Raw genomic sequence first — 18,554 nt, forward strand, 5'->3', positions numbered from 1 at the left:
TGGACGTTTCATTTTGAGTAATGCATGAGGTTCTCTATGGTTTACGCAAGCTCTGGGAGTATGAAGTGCTTTAAATGCGGGGATTTTGGTCACAACAAGCTTGTGGACCGCTGCCTGCTGAACTACTAGGTAGCCACAACCAGCTAGCCACCACGTTAGCCACCACACAACAGCTAACGTTAACGCCAAACAAATCCGCTGCCTCCTCCCCACGTTTGGTTTAGCGTAACGCCAGCTAAGACTTTCCCCTAATCTCAGAAACCTTGCGGGACATGTATTGCAAATAGTGGTTGTTTTGTTATAATTTGAAACAGTCAGCCACACTGTCTGGAGGCGGCCATGTTTCGCCACTCTGCTTGGGTTGGTTGCTGGGGACGGGTGTGTGACGCGGTTTGACGCGTTTGACGTATCCATGTGATTCCCCCTCCCTTGAGTGTGACAGAGCTCTCCCTTGAGAGAGAGAGCTGACAAGAGGAAACGTGAAGCGAGTCATGCCGGCGGCTTAAGTTATAAACAATGCGTGACAATTATACTCGAATGTTCGCGATATAGTAATTTCTCGGATCATCCGGCTCTTTAGAGGAGCGTTCCAGAATCACAGAGCTCTGTCCTCTCGCAACCAGGAAACGTTAATCCAGAGGTTTCCTGGGTCGTCAGGCTCTTAATGGAGGGTCTGAGTAGCCGAGCTCTGTCCGGACAGAGCTCTACCCCCTAGTGGGAGGACAGGCAGTTTATTTAATAAGGCTATAGATGTTGGGAGGAAGGAGCGCTTGTAGCGGTTACTCTTAAAGCTACAGGCTCTGAAGCGCCTTCCGGATAAAAGAGGTCGGTGGTTCGATTCCCGGCTCCTCCAGTTTGCATGTCGAAGTGTCCTTGGGCAAGACACTGAACCCCAAATTGCTCCTGTTGGTGTGCCAGCACCCTGCGTGGCAGCCTGCCGCCATCGGTGTGTGAATGGGTGAATGAACCTACTGACTGTAAAGCACTTTGGATAAAAGCGCTATATAAATGCAGGCCATTAATGATATGACATTTATGTTTAACATAAATTTTTACATTCTGATTTGTAAAGCACTTTCTAAATAAAAAGGGGAGTTCATATTTATCCGATAGCTTGTTGTGATAATTGATGAAAAAGTAGCCATGTGCAGTAATATAGAACATTGAGGATGCATTGAGATGCATCGTGGAATCCAATCAAAGACCGGTAAATGGTAATCGAATGGAATCGTGAGGCCAGTGAAGATGCACAGCCCGTTAGCATGAGCAGTGATAGCCACCATGACTGAACAGACAGAGAGAAGAGACACTCAAACTGCAGCAACATCAAATCTAAGCCCCGCCCACACTGTTTGATTGACAGGTGATCTACTGTAAGAGCAGTGCAGGAACACCACACATTGCTGCTTTAATAACTCTGTCTAGTTCAGATTACACAACTCAGCAGTGACTCCAACATGATAATTAAGCCAAAGTCCAACATAGAGAGGCTGAGTAAATGTGGTCTGGACTCTGTGGAGGAGAGTCATGGTTTCAGAGATGCTGTAGAAGGACAGAATACCTGCTCTGTGATCCAGGTACACTCCTACTCTGGAGGGCAGACGGCCTGGGATGGGAGTTTCAATACTGTTATGTATAAATTGCTGAAGAGTGTTGGAATAATATAATCCCCAAGACTTGTCATTGTATCCAAAATCACTTACATACCCTGTTCTGCTAATATTCTTATATGCAAGTGCTATTCCAACTCCATCTCCACTCCACTCCACCTCCCAGTAGCAACGGCCAGTTAAACCCTCTCTACTCAGGACCTGAGGCTTTTCAGTGAATCTGTCTGGGTGACTAGAATATGACTGCTTTTCTCTCATAAGTGTTGCTTTTCTGTTCCCCTCAGATAATAACAGCCGTGTGTTTGCTGTGTTTGGATCAAGTGTGATCTGACGTGAATATTGTAAGAAGTCAGCTCTGGTCTTGGGCTCTGGTTGTGGCAGTAAAACATCCACGTCAGTCACTGTCAGTGAGATCTTAGGCCATTCCTCTGTCAGAACATCCTGTAGTTTCTCTCTGGCCTCTGACACAGCTGCAGTCACATCCTCAAAGTAGCGCAGAGGACGGATATCGATCCTGGGTGAGTCTATCAAATCATAGAGACGTGAAAACGAGCCGTAACGGTGTAGAAAGTGGATGTGATCCTCTGTGTGTGAGAGCTGCTCCAGCTCAACGTATTTCCTCCTCAGCTCAGCAATCTCCTGTTTCAGCTTCACCTGAAGTTCTTCGGCCCGACTCGCTTCCTCTTTCTGCTGGGATCTGATCTGCTCCTTCACCTCAGAGCTTCTCTTCTCAATGAGACGGACCAGTTCAGTGAAGATCTTCTCACTGTCCTCCACTGCTTTATCAGCAGAGAGATTGATAGCCTCCACCTCCTGCTGAAGCACCTTCACATCTTTCTCTCTGTCCTGGAGTGTTTGCTGGATTTGTTGCCGCGAACTGACTCCGAGCTCTTTCTGCCTCTCGGTCCTTTCTGCTGCAGCTGAGACTGTGTCGTGGCCTTTATGTTCATCCATGGAGCAGAGATAACAGATACACTGCTGATCAGTACGGCAGAACACCTTCATCACCTCATCATGACGAGAGCAGATGTTCTCCTGAAACTTCACGGTGGCTTCAACCAGCCTGTGTTTCCTTAGTGGAGCTGCATCATAGTGATGTTGGAGGTGCTGCTCACAGTAAGAGGTCAGACACACCAGACACGACTTGAGGGCTTTCAGCTTTCTCCCAGTGCAGACATCACAGGCCACGTCTCCAGGTCCAGCATAGCAGTGATCAGGAGGTGCAGCTTGGAATCCTGTCTTCCTCAGGTCCTCCACCAACTCTGCTAACATGGTGTTCTTCACCAGGACAGGCCTCGGTATGAAGGTCTGTCTGCACTGGGGGCAGCTGTGGATTTTCTTCTGATCCTCTTCATCCCAGCAGTCTTTAATACAGTGCATGCAGTAGCTGTGCCCACAGGGAACAGTCACCGGATCCTTCAGTAGATGCAGACAGATCGAACAGCAGAGCTTTGCCCCGAACAGCTCTTGCTGCGCCATTTCACTTCTCAGTGAGAGTGTCAGATAGTTTCACTGTCCCTCAATTGAAGAAGAGGGGAAGGTACAGGTTATCAGGCTTTGCTTCATTCCAGAAAGAGGAGTGCTTTTAAAGAGACAGTGTGTGTTTAGACCTTGTTTATAACATGAAGTGAAGATTATGACAAAGAGATAAGGAATAGTTGAACTTTGGATCAATATCTCTCTCCTCTTATTCCCCCTAATTTTAAAATAAAGTTCCAAAAACCTACCAAAAGTAAGTGGCTGGTAGAAAATTTAACAGTAAGACTATTTAGAATCTCTCTCTCTCTCTCTGTCCTTGTCTCTCTCTCTCTCTCTCTTTCTCTGTGCTTCTCTCTCTCTCTCTCTCTCTCGCTCTTTCTCTGTGCTTCTCTCTCTCTCTCTCTCTCTCGTTCTTTCTCTGTGCTTCTCTCTCTCTCTCTCTCTCTCTCTCCATGCCTCTCTCTCTCTGTGCTTGTGTCTGTCTCTCTCTCGCTGTCATTTTTTATTTTCATATCAATGGCTTTATTGGCGTGAAAGTTGAAGGAACAATTTTGCCAAAGCAAAGTACAAAGTACAAGTGTCCTTTATCTGTGTGTGTGTGTGTGTGTGTGTGTGTGTGTGTGTGTGTGTGCGTGCGTGCGTGCGTGCGCACACATGCGTGCCTGCGTGTGTGTCTCTGTCTCTCCCTCTTCAGTGGTATTTCAGCATTTACTGTAGTAACGTGGTTCTTTATGACATGACTTTATGACAGTTGAGGACATCAACTTTATGTCCTCAACTGTTGCAGGCAAAGCACTTGTACAGTATACATGTACAGTATATATGTAAATATGATTGTGAATCCTGATGGGGCTGCTAACTGTCTCATATCTGCTGTTTCTTTCCTTCTCTGATGCTGCACACACACACACACCAGACTGGATCAAACGCACCCCAATGAAAACGTTTCACACTGATGGGAGCAAACATGGAAAGTGTTCTGCACCGTAGCAAGCTTTGAACGTGGATGTTCTTTCCAACAAGAAGCAGACAAGACGGATGTGGAGATAAACAGGCCGTCTGTCTGTCTACTGTGGGAGAAGAACCTACAGGTTTACACTACATGTTTTTGCTGGACCCGGAACGGGCCGGCCTAGAAAAGCCTCGGGGGCTTATACTCACTAGGCACGTTTTTTACATGGAGCCTAATAATCAGATTATAACAGGATTAAAAACCCAAACAGATTAAAAATGCTCCATATAAACACCTCAATCAGATTAAACAGGCCCAAACCAAACCCGGTTGCAGAGGGGTGGTTTGAACCTTTTCAGAATCCGATCAAAATAAAAATGTTAGCATGTAAACCAGACCTGGGTATTTGGCATATCTGTGAAAGGGGAGGGAACAGGAAATATCTGGACAGAATGGAACTGAGTCCCCCCGTTCCAATACCCATACTTCCATACTATTTAGTAGGCAAAAAAAGATTTAGTATGTCCCAATACATAGTATGTCAGATGCAGTATGCCAAGAGTACCAGGATGTTGTACTACATCAGCTCCTATTTCGGAGTATGCATCGATGCATGCTGCTTCAGACAAACTTCCCCACAGTCCTTTGCGCAGCAGGAAGTTATGTCTTCTTCTTCTTCTTCTAATGTTTTATGGCGGTTGGCAAACAACTTTTTGTGCATTACCGCCACCTACTGGAGTTACGTCGCACTGACTGAGCTGCGTGTTCATGAATGAGATAATTACATGTAACTTTAAGAAAGCCTTGAAATATGTTAAAACCAAACAAGCATGGTGTGTACCAAAACATGCATATCTTGATTCCTGTTTAGATCTCTGACTTAATGTTTTTGCTTTATTTATTTTATTTTGTTTATTTGATTGTCTGTTCCAATTTTGTAAATGTTTAGTCTGAATTTTTTGTATAATGTACTGTTTGTTACTGCCAGACTTTGTTTATTAAAAAAAAAAAAAAAAAAAAAACACTCAAATGTGGCGCTGCGGACGTCGGCGGAAGTGAGCAAGAGGTCGGAGTTCAGGAAGCTCACGTGACGACAGATGTAGTGTGTCCCAATAGTATGCATTTTGCATGCATGCTGCACACTACAATCCATACTTTGTGAGGGCAGCGGCAGTACATACTACAAGAAAGAAGTACAAGTATGGGTATTGGAACGGGGCCGCTGTGTTTGAGACCAGGGAGGCGGGGTTATCAGGCTTTGCTTCATTCCAGGAAGAGGAATGGCTTTAAAGCGGCAGTGTGTGTTTGTTTAGCCCTTGTTTATAACATGTCATCATGAAGCAAAGATTATGTGTGTATCAGTGCCATCATCAGCATTGTGAAATCACTGATAATGTCATCAGTGATGTCATAAGTCACTGATGATGTCATCAGTGATGTCATAAGACACTGATGATTTCATCAGTGATGTCATAAGACTGATGGATCTAAACTTAAGGGGCACACACAAACACCCGCACACATGTAATCGCATGTAGTGAATCGAGTGCACGAGATGCCTTGTGTATATGTATGTATATATATATATATATATATATACATACATACATACACACACACACATCAAAAAGCAATCAAGATGAGTTAGCTGACAGACATGAAGACTGCACTTTGTTGTGTTTTAGGGAGAGAATCGACTCAGTTATAATGTCATTAGTTTCACAATTTATAGCAGCTTTGCTAGACTTCCTGAAACTAATACAGAATAAATACTTTATTCATTCTTGGCATTACAAAACTTTATTGATCTTTTCAAACATTCACTTTGATCACACATCAATTCACTAAAAAATGAATGATTCTGGTTCAATCTTTCCATGTACATAATATTCATTTCATCCACACAATCAATCTGTTAAACAGTACGTCAGCACTGTGGAGGAAAACAAATCCTCACCCTATTGATTATAATAATAATGATTACATAGTTCACTTTTCTACAAAGAACAGGGAACAAAATCAAATTATTAACAACTATTCAGCTATAATAAAGGAAAGATTTCTAGGTTGCTAATGGCTGCTCCATTAAAGGAACACTCTGCTCATTTTCAACCAGCTTTGTATCATTAGAACATCAGTAGTATATCAGAAAACTGTAAACTGTTTTGAAGTCTGTCATTTAATTTGACAGTTATTGAGTGTTAAACTGTGGACCAGTGACATCACTGGTCCACACTAACCCAAATTAATAACTCATTAACTCAAATCAACTCTCAATAACTGTCAAACTAGATGAATGATGAATATTGAATATGAACAGTTATTGAGAGTTGATTTGAGTTAATGAGTTATTAATTTGAGTTAGTGTGGACCAGTGATGTCACTGGTCCACACTTTAACACTCAATAACTGTCAAATTAAATGACAGACTTCAAAACCGTTTACAGTTTTCTGATATACTACTGATGTTCTAATGATACAAAGCTGGTTGAAAATGGGCGGAGTGTTCCTTTAAGGCCCATGCAGTGGAACAGAAACAGCAGAAAACATTACAGATTTCTTTTGGGGCATTTTACACTAATGAAAACCAGGATATATCAATGTATATTTAAATATAGTATCATATAGCTACTATAAAGTTATTGATTTTTGGGGGGCTGCAGTCTGTTGCTTTATTTTAAATTATGTCCAACCCTTTCTTAAACCTTAACTGAACAAGCTTTTAAATCTTTATTATGCTACTGTAAGACAGGCTATAAACACATGAATATGTGCCGTTTACTCTTGGTTGTACACCAAACTCAATGAAACAATGTGGCGGTTTAATGTTTCCTTGTTATCGGCAAGTGGTTCGGTTTGGCCATGGTTAGGCGTAGCGGTGCCTGGTGGAGATCTGCACTCTGCTGACTGAGCGCACTTTTCTAGTTTATTTTAGTTTACAATTTAATTGAATGATATGGGGGCGGCTGTAGCTCAGGAGGTAGAGCGGGTCGTCCACTAATCGCTTTGGATAAAAGAGGTCGGTGGTTCGATTCCCGGCTCCTCCAGTCTGCATGTCGAAGTGTCCTTGGGCAAGACACTGAACCCCAAATTGCTCCCGTTGGTGTGCCAGCACCCTGCGTGGCAGCCTGCCGCCATCGGTGTGTGAATGGGTGAATGAACCTACTGACTGTAAAGCGCTTTGGATAAAAGCGCTATATAAATGCAGGCCATTAATGATAAGACATTTATGTTTAACATAAATTTTTACATTCTGATTTGTAAAGCACTTTCTAAATAAAAAGGGGAGTTCATATTTATCCGATAGCTTGTTGTAATAATTGATGAAAAAGTAGCCATGTGCAGTAATATAGAACATTGAGGATGCATCGTGGAATCCAATCAAAGACCGGTAAATGGTAATCAAATGGAATCGTGAGGTCAGTGAAGATGCACAGCCCGTTAGCATGAGCAGTGATAGCCACCATGACTGAACAGACAGAGAGAAGAGACACTCAAACTGCAGCAACACCAAATCTAAGCCCCGCCCACACTGTTTGATTGACAGGTGATCTACTGTAAGAGCAGTGCAGAAACACCACACATTGCTGCTTTAATAACTCTGTCTAGTTCAGATTACACAACTCAGCAGTGACTCCAACATGATAATTAACCCTTCTAAACCTATGGCTGATTAATTCCGCCTGGAAATATTTAGTTGTTCCCTGGCCTTTTTATTGTCTTTCCTAATTTCCAGATGTGTTCTGGCCTTTTCCTTGGTGGTATTCCTTGAAACAGTTCCTGTCTGGCCACAGACACAGGTCCACAGTGCACACACTTCCATGGAGGGCCTGGTTCTTCATCAGCTGGCTCTGGATCCCCCTGGTCAGCAGAAGGCAGTCAAGGCACCCTAAAAATATAGACATAAGATAAGATAAAATATAAATGTAATTGACTGCATGATATCCACCTACCCACACCAGCTATTTTTGTCCCACTGATCAGTGATGGGAGCTGGGGCTCTGTTTGTTTCTCTGTCCCACTGTGACGTCATAAATCCCACTGTGAAATCATCTGTGATGTCATAAATCCCACTGTGACATCATCAGTGATGTCCTAAATCCCACTGTGACATCATCATCATAAATCAATCATCCCTAGTAAAATACACCAGCTATTTTTGTCCCACTGATCAGTGATCAGTGATCAGAGTCATAAAAAAACGTTCACAACTTTTAGATGAAAATAAAATAATTACTGCATATCATATTGAAAAGAAAGGTAATGTTGCACACAAGAATTTAGTGGGGGTTACCCCAAGTAAATTCAGAGCTGCAGAAGGAAAGTGCATGCGTAAAGGCGCACCTTGGATAGCCTATCCACCTCTGTATTTACTATACATATTGTTATTACTCATGCTAGGTCATGATATTGAGAAGTATTATTTGAATAAAGTTGAAAGTTTTTGTTTGAGTGAAGTCAATATCCACTGTATATTTACTGAAAAGTATTTCACAGTACTTACAATGGCGTGGCGTCTTCTTCACTGTGACTGAATCTCCGTGGTCGCTTGGTCGTTCTGATTGAACGCTTCGACATGTTGAGACTAAAAAAAACTACACAAAACACTGAAAGACAACGGACAAACACTGAAATAAAACGAATAAAACTGATCAATGTCTGGGAGTTGTTCCAAAAAATACACCGTGTGACTTTCTTTTCTCTCTCTCTCTCTCGTCTTTTTCAGATTTCACTTCCCTGTTTGTTTGTCACGCTGCTGGCGTATGTTCCCAATGTATTACTGTAATGTCATGTATATGGGGAGAAAGCGCAGCTTCTCCTCTTTCTAGAACCGTCGAGATTTCTCCGATAGGACAAACGGTCTAGGAGTTACGGTACTGAGAACATGGCATGGTATTTGGGGGGCGCCGGCGATCCCATCGGTTTAGAAGGGTTGCCAAAGTCCAGCATAGAGAGGCTCAGTAAATGTGGTCTGGACTCTGTGGAGGAGAGTCATGGTTTCAGAGACGCTGTAGAAGGACAGAATACCTGCTCTGTGATCCAGGTACACTCCTACTCTGGAGGGCAGACGGCCTGGGATGGGAGTTTCAACACTGTTATGTATAAATTGCTGAAGAGTGTTGGAATAATATAATCCCCAAGACTTGTCATTGTATCCAAAATCACTTACATACCCTGTTCTGCTAATATTCTTATATGCAAGTGCTATTCCAACTCCATCTCCAGCCTCCACCTGCCAGTAGCAACGGCCAGTTAAACCCTCTCTACTCAGGACCTGAGGCTTTTCCTTGTCGACTGACTCGGACCTCTTTCTGCCTCCCGGTCCTTTCTGCTGCAGCTGAGACTGTGTCGTGGCCTTTATGTTCATCCATGGAGCAGAGGTAACAGATATGCTGCTGATCAGTACGGCAAAAAATCTTCATCACCTCATCATGACGAGAGCAGATGTTCTCCTGAAGCTTCACGGTGGCTTCCACCAGCTTGTGTTTCCTTAGTGGAGCTGCATTATAGTGATATTGGAGGTGCTGCTCACAGTAAGAGGCCAGACACACCAGACACGACTTGAGGGCTTTCAGCTTTCTCCCAGTGCAGACATCACAGGCCACGTCTCCAGGTCCAGCATAGCAGTGATCAGGAGGTGCAGCTTGGAATCCTGTCTTCCTCAGGTCCTCCACCAACTCTGCTAACATGGTGTTCTTCACCAGGACAGGCCTCGGTATGAAGGTCTGTCTGCACTGGGGGCAGCTGTGGATTTTCTTCTGATCCTCTTCATCCCAGCAGCTTTGAATACAGCTCATGCAGTAACTGTGCCCACAGGGAACAGTCACCGGATCCTTCAGTAGATTCAGACAGATCGAACAGCAGAGCTTTGCCTCGAACAGCTCTTGCTGCGCCATTTCACTTCTCAGTGAGAGTGTCAGATAGTTTCACTGTGCCTCAATTGAAGAAGGGGGGAAGGTGCAGGTTATCAGGCTTTGCTTCATTCCAGGAAGAGGAGTGCTTTTAAAGGAACAGTGTGTGTTTTAGTCCTTGTTTATAACATGAAGTGAAGATTACGACAAAGAGATAAGGAATAGTTGAACTTTGGATCACACACATTTAGGCTAGTATGTGATCTCCTCTTGATAACTAATGTAATAACTAAAATTAGTTCACTTTCCATTCATTGAGCCTCCCCTGAAACTGATGGGAATGCTTGTCTGTGCGACTATAGGACTGAACACTGGACTCTATCAGTAACAAAGCTCCATCCCCATTCAAACAGCTCCACAGTGCTGACACAGCACAGCCTGAGCAACACTGTCTACTACTTCATAGGCAGAACCTTCTTACACACCACTCAATCCAGTAGATACAGACCAAAAATTGTCAAGTTCAGTTTCACATTCCTGGCAGCACACCGGGTCATTTCCTGTTATGATTGAGCTGTAAAAAAAATAAAATCCATTTGCTTCCTGGCTGGCACTAGCCTCAGTGTGTGTGTGTGTGTGTGTGTGTGTGTGTGAGAGAGAGAGAGAGAGAGAGAGGTGGGGGGGTTCTCTCTAATGGTGCTTTATCAAGGCTTGTGGGTGAGAGCACATTGAGTCAAGTGTTATTGACGACCCCTCCTTTGGACCTGTCCAAACAATCAAGGTTGATGTTTGCCACAAAGACGAGTCAGCAAAAGTCAGCAAATATCAGATTGTTTATGGTTCAAGTGCGTGGTGCACAGGTAACTGGTGCACAGGTAACTGGTGCACAGGTAACTGGTGCACAGGTAACTGGTGCACAGGTAACTGGTGCACAGGTAACTGGTGCAGAGGTAACTGGTGCACAGGTAACTGGTGCACAGGTAACTGGTGCACAGGTAACTGGTGCACAGGTAACTGGTGCACAGGTAACTGGGAGAGAGTATATACGGTATAAATGCAGTCACAGCAGCACTCAATTCATGTAAAAAGTCTACGCATGTTTAGGGGTATGCCATATCATATTGTTATCGATACAGTATACAATATTACAATTCATTACTACTACCATATCGTCAAAAATTCATATTATATTTGTGATAATGGCAATATCCCGACTTGTTGACGTAATAATGACGTCAACTGTTAGGCTGCGTAACAGTGTGATGCAGGCCATTTGAAGAATTTAGGTTGTGTTAGCGGCCGAGCTGCGTCTGCGAGCCCGCGCAGCAGGCGAGCCCGTGTGCCCGAACAGACACACAGAGAACAGCGCCCTCTGGAGCACACAACAAGTTCAACTAAGAGGGAACAGACACACAGAGAACAGCGCCCTCTGGACCACACAACTAGTTCAACTAAGAGGGAACAGACACACAGAGAACAGCGCCCTCTGGACCACACAACGAGTTCAACTAAGAGGGAACAGACACACAGAGAACAGCGCCCTCTGGACCACACAACGAGTTCAACTAAGAGGGAACAGACACACAGAGAACAGCACCCTCTGGACCACACAACGAGTTCAACTAAGAGGGAACAGACACACAGAGAACAGCGCCCTCTGGAGCACACAACAAGTTCAACTAAGAGGGAACAGACGCACAGAGAACAGCGCCCTCTGGAGCACACAACGAGTTCAACTAAGAGGGAACAGACACACAGAACAGCGCCCTCTGGACCACACAACAAGTTCAACTAAGAGGGAACAGACACACAGAGAACAGCGCCCTCTGGACCACACAACAAGTTCAACTAAGAGGGAACAGACACACAGAGAACAGCGCCCTCTGGACCACACAACAAGTTGAACTAAGAGGGAACAGACACACAGAGAACAGCGCCCTCTGGACCACACAACGAGTTCAACTAAGAGGGAACAGACACACAGAGAACAGCGCCCTCTGGAGCACACAACGAGTTCAACTAAGAGGGAACAGACGCACAGAGAACAGCGCCCTCTGGAGCACACAACGAGTTCAACTAAGAGGGAACAGACACACAGAACAGCGCCCTCTGGACCACACCACAAGTTCAACTAAGAGGGAACAGACACACAGAGAACAGCGCCCTCTGGAGCACACAACGAGTTCAACTAAGAGGGAACAGATGCACAGAGAACAGCGCCCTCTGGAGCACACAACGAGTTCAACTAAGAGGGAACAGACACACAGAGAACAGCGCCCTCTGGAGCACACCACAAGTTCAACTAAGAGGGAACAGACACACAGAGAACAGCGCCCTCTGGAGCACACAACGAGTTCAACTAAGAGGGAACAGACGCACAGAGAACAGCGCCCTCTGGAGCACACAACGAGTTCAACTAAGAGGGAACAGACACACAGAACAGCGCCCTCTGGACCACACAACAAGTTTAACTAAGAGGGAACAGACACACAGAGAACAGCACCCTCTGGACCACACAACGAGTTCAACTAAGAGGGAACAGACACACAGAGAACAGCGCCCTCTGGAGCACACAACGAGTTCAACTAAGATGGAACAGACGCACAGAGAACAGCGCCCTCTGGAGCACACAACGAGTTCAACTAAGAGGGAACAGACACACAGAACAGCGCCCTCTGGACCACACAACAAGTTCAACTAAGAGGGAACAGACACACAGAGAACAGCGCCCTCTGGACCACACAACGAGTTCAACTAAGAGGGAACAGACACACAGAGAACAGCGCCCTCTGGACCACACAACGAGTTCAACTAAGAGGGAACAGACACACAGAGAACAGCGCCCTCTGGACCACACAACGAGTTCAACTAAGAGGGAACAGACACACAGAGAACAGCGCCCTCTGGAGCACACAACGAGTTCAACTAAGAGGGAACAGACGCACAGAGAACAGCGCCCTCTGGAGCACACAACGAGTTCAACTAAGAGGGAACAGACACACAGAACAGCGCCCTCTGGACCACACAACAAGTTCAACTAAGAGGGAACAGACACACAGAGAACAGCGCCCTCTGGACCACACAACAAGTTCAACTAAGAGGGAACAGACACACAGAGAACAGCGCCCTCTGGAGCACACAACAAGTTCAACTAAGAGGGAACAGACGCACAGAGAACAGCGCCCTCTGGAGCACACAACGAGTTCAACTAAGAGGGAACAGACACACAGAGAACAGCGCCCTCTGGACAACACAACGGGTTCAACTAAGAGGGAACAGACACACAGAGAACAGCGCCCTCTAGACAACACAACGAGTTCAACTAAGAGGGAACAGACACACAGAGAACAGCGCCCTCTGGACCACACAACAAGTTCAACTAAGAGGGAACAGACGCACAGAGAACAGCGCCCTCTGGAGCACACAACTAGTTCAACTAAGAGGGAACAGACACACAGAACAGCGCCCTCTGGACCACACAACAAGTTCAACTAAGAGGGAACAGACGCACAGAACAGCGCCCTCTGGAGCACACAACAAGTTCAACTAAGAGGGAACAGACACACAGAACAGCGCTGCAAGGAGGAAGACGAAGAGGCATGGTAGGCTAGAAAGGAGCGCGCTCTATTTCTAGTTATAATTAATAATATAATATAATATATCATAATAATTAATAACATAATCTTTCCTGTTTATCTACTGCAAAAATGTTCATAATAAAAGGCAAAATAATAATTTCTTGTTGTTATCTAAGGATAATGAGATCATAAATTGTGATCAAGAGAAAACAAAGTTTGATTATGTCGTGATCTTGATATAACTGGATTTAAGAAGCCTGTGCACAGTCAAAGCTGTGTTAGAGTTCTGTAGTGTAGTGTAGTCATGAGCAGTAGACCAATTATTAAATTCATGTATGTAAACCAAGTTATTCGAGAAATTGCATTACCTCTCAAACCGTATAAACATAATCCAAATATGGCCTTGAGCTGGTTACTCCCAGACAGTAATCAGGGCATTGGTAGGGATGTAAACACACTGTTTGTTTGTGCTGTAATTACACGGTATTAATATTATAGTCCACAAGTAAACACAGTTTACTCTGATGTTTTACTACTTAGCTGTGTGGAAATGAATCCTCCAAATAGGCCTGCAAAGTCAGTCTTTAACCCATTGATACCTGATGCAGCATTTGTGTGTGTATCCCTTTAAGACCTTTAAGTCTTAAAGTTTAAGACTTAAAGTCCCTGGAAACCAGAAATATTTCTTTATTATTTAGCATTTTGAGTTCATCACATCACAGGACCCTATGTTAATAAGCCACCAGCCAAATTTGAACGATGATGAACGTCGCAAAGTATATAAATTTAGGTTTGACAGTCGTGGCAAAACTCATGAAATCAGTTATTTTTTAGAGTGTATTTTCTCCCGCGGAATGTGTGGGCGTGTCCCGTCTGCAGCAGGTTTTCCGAGAGAGAGAGAGCGCGAGACAGAGGGGGGGAGGGAAACGGAGAAAGAGATCGAGTGACACAGCACTCGTGCTGTGGAGTGTCTGTTTGTTTGTGTGTGTGTGTGTGTGTGTGTGTGTGAGAGAGAGTAACCTCGCGTCACCAGCCTGTGTGTCTCTCTCTGTGCTCTCTCTCTCACTAGTCCCGAGAGAGAGAGAGAGAGAGAGAGAGAGAGAGAGAGAGAGAGAGAGAGAGAAGCATAGCACTTGGCACGGCACACAGAGTGGGAGGGAGACGGACAGCGAGGGAGCGCTGTCACTGGGGGCAAAGAACGGACAAAAGGAGGGTGGGTGCGGATTGCGCGCGTGTACAAAGGTTATATAGAGCTTATGACGTCATAAGCTCCTGCGTTTTAGCACCTCGCGCACTGCTGTCTTCAATGAGGAAGTACTTTGTAGAATCTTGTAGAAAAGTGTCGATTTTAAGGCTTTGGGTTGAAAGTAATGTATAATAATTTCGGAGGCACAAAATTACTAACATAAGACCCTAAATAACATAGTTAGAACGTTTTTGTGGATTTTGGTTTCCAGGGACTTTAAAGGTCTTAAACGGATACACACACAAATGAGGTATATACACGCAAATGCTGCATCAGGTATCAATGGGTTAAACCCCATCCCCACATATTCACATATAGACAAATATATGAGGACTTAGCCTGTGACAGTGCAGGTGGAGCCTCCTCCAGTTTGGCTCAAAGCCTCCATAAATGATTCAGCGTGTCACTAGATAAGGAGGGGAAGCCTCATTAGCTTGTTGCTACATCTGAGCCAGCCAGACCTGACTGTGACACAATCCTCTAGTGGAACTGCCATGTTCCTTTTGTGTCACTGAGATAGATAGATAGATAGATAGATAGATAGATAGATAGATAGATAGATAGATAGATAGAATTCACTAACTTAGTTGGATGCCTTAACAAACAATAGATAGATACAGTAGATAGATAGATAGATAGATAGATAGATACCGTAGATAGATAGATAGATAGATAGATAAAATTCACTAACTTAGTTGGATGCCTTAACAAACAATAGATAGATACAGTTAATAGATAGATAGATAGATAGATAGTATTCACTAACTTAGTTGGATGCCTTAACAAATGATAGATAGATACGATAGATAGATAGATAAGACAGACAGTCAGACATATAGATAGATAGATAGATAGATAAGACAGACAGACATATAGATAGATAGATAGATAGATAGATAGATAGATAGATAGTATTCACTATTAACTAAGTTGGATGCCTTAACAAACACTCTTGGCCGTTGCTGTTTGGATGCACGCAGACAAACTTAACTACCACAAATCTGAAAGAAACTGCTGACTAAAACAACAACAACAAACAAACTTCAATCTACCTTTTCCAAAATAAAGACAGGAGGAAAACAAGGACAACAGAAAAGGCCTCACCGTGGACATTGAGGAGGAAGGATGAGGACGTCTCAAGGGATTTGGCAGGGTGCTTCTGCAGGTAGACTCTGAGACAGGTCATTGTGGCCTGCTAGCTACCAATGCACAGGCTGCACGATGAGCAGCGAAGCTACAGGGAAGAGGTGAAACTTGATATTTGTGTGCACGTGTGTGTGTGTGTGTGTGTATCAGTGCCATCATCAGCATTGCCATCATCATCACTGATAATGTCATCATGATGATAATGTCATCAGTGATATTGTGTATACATATATATACATATATATATATATATATATATATATACACACACACACATCAAAAAGCAATCAAGATGAGTTAAGAGACAGACATGAAGACTGCACTTTGTTGTGTTTTAGGGAGAGAATCGACTCAGTTATAATGTCATATTAGTTTCACAATTTATAGCAGCTTTGCTAGACTTCCTAAAACTAATACAGAATAAATACTTTATTCATTCTTGGAATTACAAACTTTATTGATCATTTCAAACATTCACTTTGATCACACATCAATTCACTAAAACCTGAATGATTCTGGATCAATCTTTCCATGTACATAATATTCACTTCATCCACACAATCAATCTGTTAAACAGTACGTCAGCACTGTGGAGGAAAACAAATCCTCACCATATTGATTATAATAATAATGATTACATAGTTCACTTTTCTACAAAGAGCAGGGAACAAAATCAAATTATTAACAACTATTCAGCTATAATAAAGGAAAGATTTCTAGGTTGCTAATGGCTGCTCCATTAAGGCCCATGCAGTGGAACAGAAACAGCAGAAAACATTACAGATTTCTTTTGGGGCATTTTACACTAATGAAAACCAGGATATATCAACGTATATTTAAATATAGTATCATATAGCTAGGGCTGGGCGATATGGCCTCTAAAGAATATCGCGATGTCTTTCGGCTATATCGCGATACACGATATATATCTCGATATTTTTGAAATCTTGACCAATGGATTTCCATGACTTTTCCATAAGTTCTTAACCTGTATTTTATTCACACCTGGGGTAAAGAAGAAGAAAGAAAGGGCAGATGTTGTGAGCAAAGATGATTTAATATTCCATAGCTCTGACCTAAGCAAATCTGACATCACTATTGTGATATACCGTAATATGATTGTTTTAGTAAAGTGTATCACTCAATAGTCAATACAAAAAATAATGGCTTTTATAGAACCGAAAGCCTAGCTGCTTAGTCTGCCGATAAAACATAAAAGGCAATTTAGACTCGTATTGGCATGACGGCAACATATAAGCTGTCTGAATTTTGCATTAGGGCCAGTTCTATAGTGAGGCATGGAAAGCTTCACTATACGCCATCATATCTGTGTCGTCTCACTTTTGACTGAAAAATGATGCCTCTAGATTAAAGAAAAGACAATGAGTGAGTTGAGTGAGCCAATGTGATGTTGACTTTCATGAAACGCCCAGGGTTTGTGTCTCCAAAAGCAACTAACGCTAACGTTACATGCAAGCTAACGTAGCTAGCAGCTAGCTACGTTACCTTGCATGTAACGTTAGCGGTTGCTTTTGGAGACACAAACCCTGGACGTTTCATTTTGAGTAATGCATGAGGTTCTCTATGGTTTACGCAAGCTCTGGGAGTATGAAGTGCTTTAAATGCGGGGATTTTGGTCACAACAAGCTTGTGGACCGCTGCCTGCTGAACTACTAGGTAGCCACAACCAGCTAGCCACCACGTTAGCCACCACACAACAGCTAACGTTAACGCCAAACAAATCCGCTGCCTCCTCCCCACGTTTGGTTTAGCGTAACGCCAGCTAAGACTTTCCCCTAATCTCAGAAACCTTGCGGGACATGTATTGCAAATAGTGGTTGTTTTGTTATAATTTGAAACAGTCAGCCACACTGTCTGGAGGCGGCCATGTTTCGCCACTCTGCTTGGGTTGGTTGCTGGGGACGGGTGTGTGACGCGGTTTGACGCGTTTGACGTATCCATGTGATTCCCCCTCCCTTGAGTGTGACAGAGCTCTCCCTTGAGAGAGAGAGCTGACAAGAGGAAACGTGAAGCGAGTCATGCCGGCGGCTTAAGTTATAAACAATGCGTGACAATTATACTCGAATGTTCGCGATATAGTAATTTCTACATCTCACGTGGCACAAGCCGCGATACATCGAGTATATTCGATATATCGCCCAGCCCTACATATAGCTACTATAAAGTTATTGATTTTTGGGGGGCTGCAGTCTGTTGCTTTATTTTAAATGATGTCCAACCCTTTCTTAAACCTTAACTGAACAAGCTTTTAAATCTTTATTATGCTACTGTAAGACAGGCTATAAACACATGAATATGTGCCGTTTACTCTTGGTTGTACACCAAACTCAATGAAACAATGTGGCGGTTTAATGTTTCCTTGTTATCGGCAAGTGGTTCGGTTTGGCCATGGTTAGGCGTAGCGGTGCCTGGTGGAGATCTGCACTCTGCTGACTGAGCGCACTTTTCTAGTTTATTTTAGTTTACAATTTAATTGAATGATATGGGGGCGGCTGTAGCTCAGGAGGTAGAGCGGGTCGTCCACTAATCGCTTTGGATAGAGTTTGAGTTTGAGTTTAACTTTATTGTCCCATAGGGAAATTTGTTTTAGGCATTTGTACAGCAGCAATAGAGCGTGACAGACGTAACAGACAGTACAGTACAGCTGAAGACAAACAGCGCGTAGACAAG

General features: G+C 43.6%; 2 protein-coding genes across 2 annotated transcripts in view; both read right to left on the reverse strand.

Moving 5' to 3' along the window:
* Positions 1–9,938, reverse strand: part of LOC310795674 (tripartite motif-containing protein 16-like) — a gene marked incomplete at its 5' end in the record, with an annotated part of 9,955 nt that extends 17 nt beyond the window's left edge. The window contains 3 exons of the mRNA XM_083657748.1: positions 1–3,093; positions 7,831–7,930; positions 9,317–9,938. The exon at positions 1–3,093 is cut by the window's left edge and continues 17 nt beyond it. Of these exons, the coding sequence (XP_083513874.1) occupies positions 1,422–3,093; positions 7,831–7,930; positions 9,317–9,938 (2,394 nt within the window). The 3' untranslated portion in view covers positions 1–1,421. The remainder of the gene's footprint in view (positions 3,094–7,830; positions 7,931–9,316) is intronic.
* The window catches only part of rgs3a (regulator of G protein signaling 3a), a gene marked incomplete at its 5' end in the record, with an annotated part of 288,237 nt that extends 272,334 nt beyond the window's left edge, over positions 1–15,903 (reverse strand). The window contains one exon of the mRNA XM_083657811.1: positions 15,822–15,903. Within this exon, the coding sequence (XP_083513937.1) occupies positions 15,822–15,903 (82 nt within the window). The remainder of the gene's footprint in view (positions 1–15,821) is intronic.
* Positions 15,904–18,554: the final 2,651 nt, after the last annotated feature.

Source organism: Poromitra crassiceps (genome assembly GCF_964638095.1).
Source record: "Poromitra crassiceps genome assembly, chromosome: 21".
NCBI classification, from domain to species: domain Eukaryota; kingdom Metazoa; phylum Chordata; class Actinopteri; order Beryciformes; family Melamphaidae; genus Poromitra; species Poromitra crassiceps.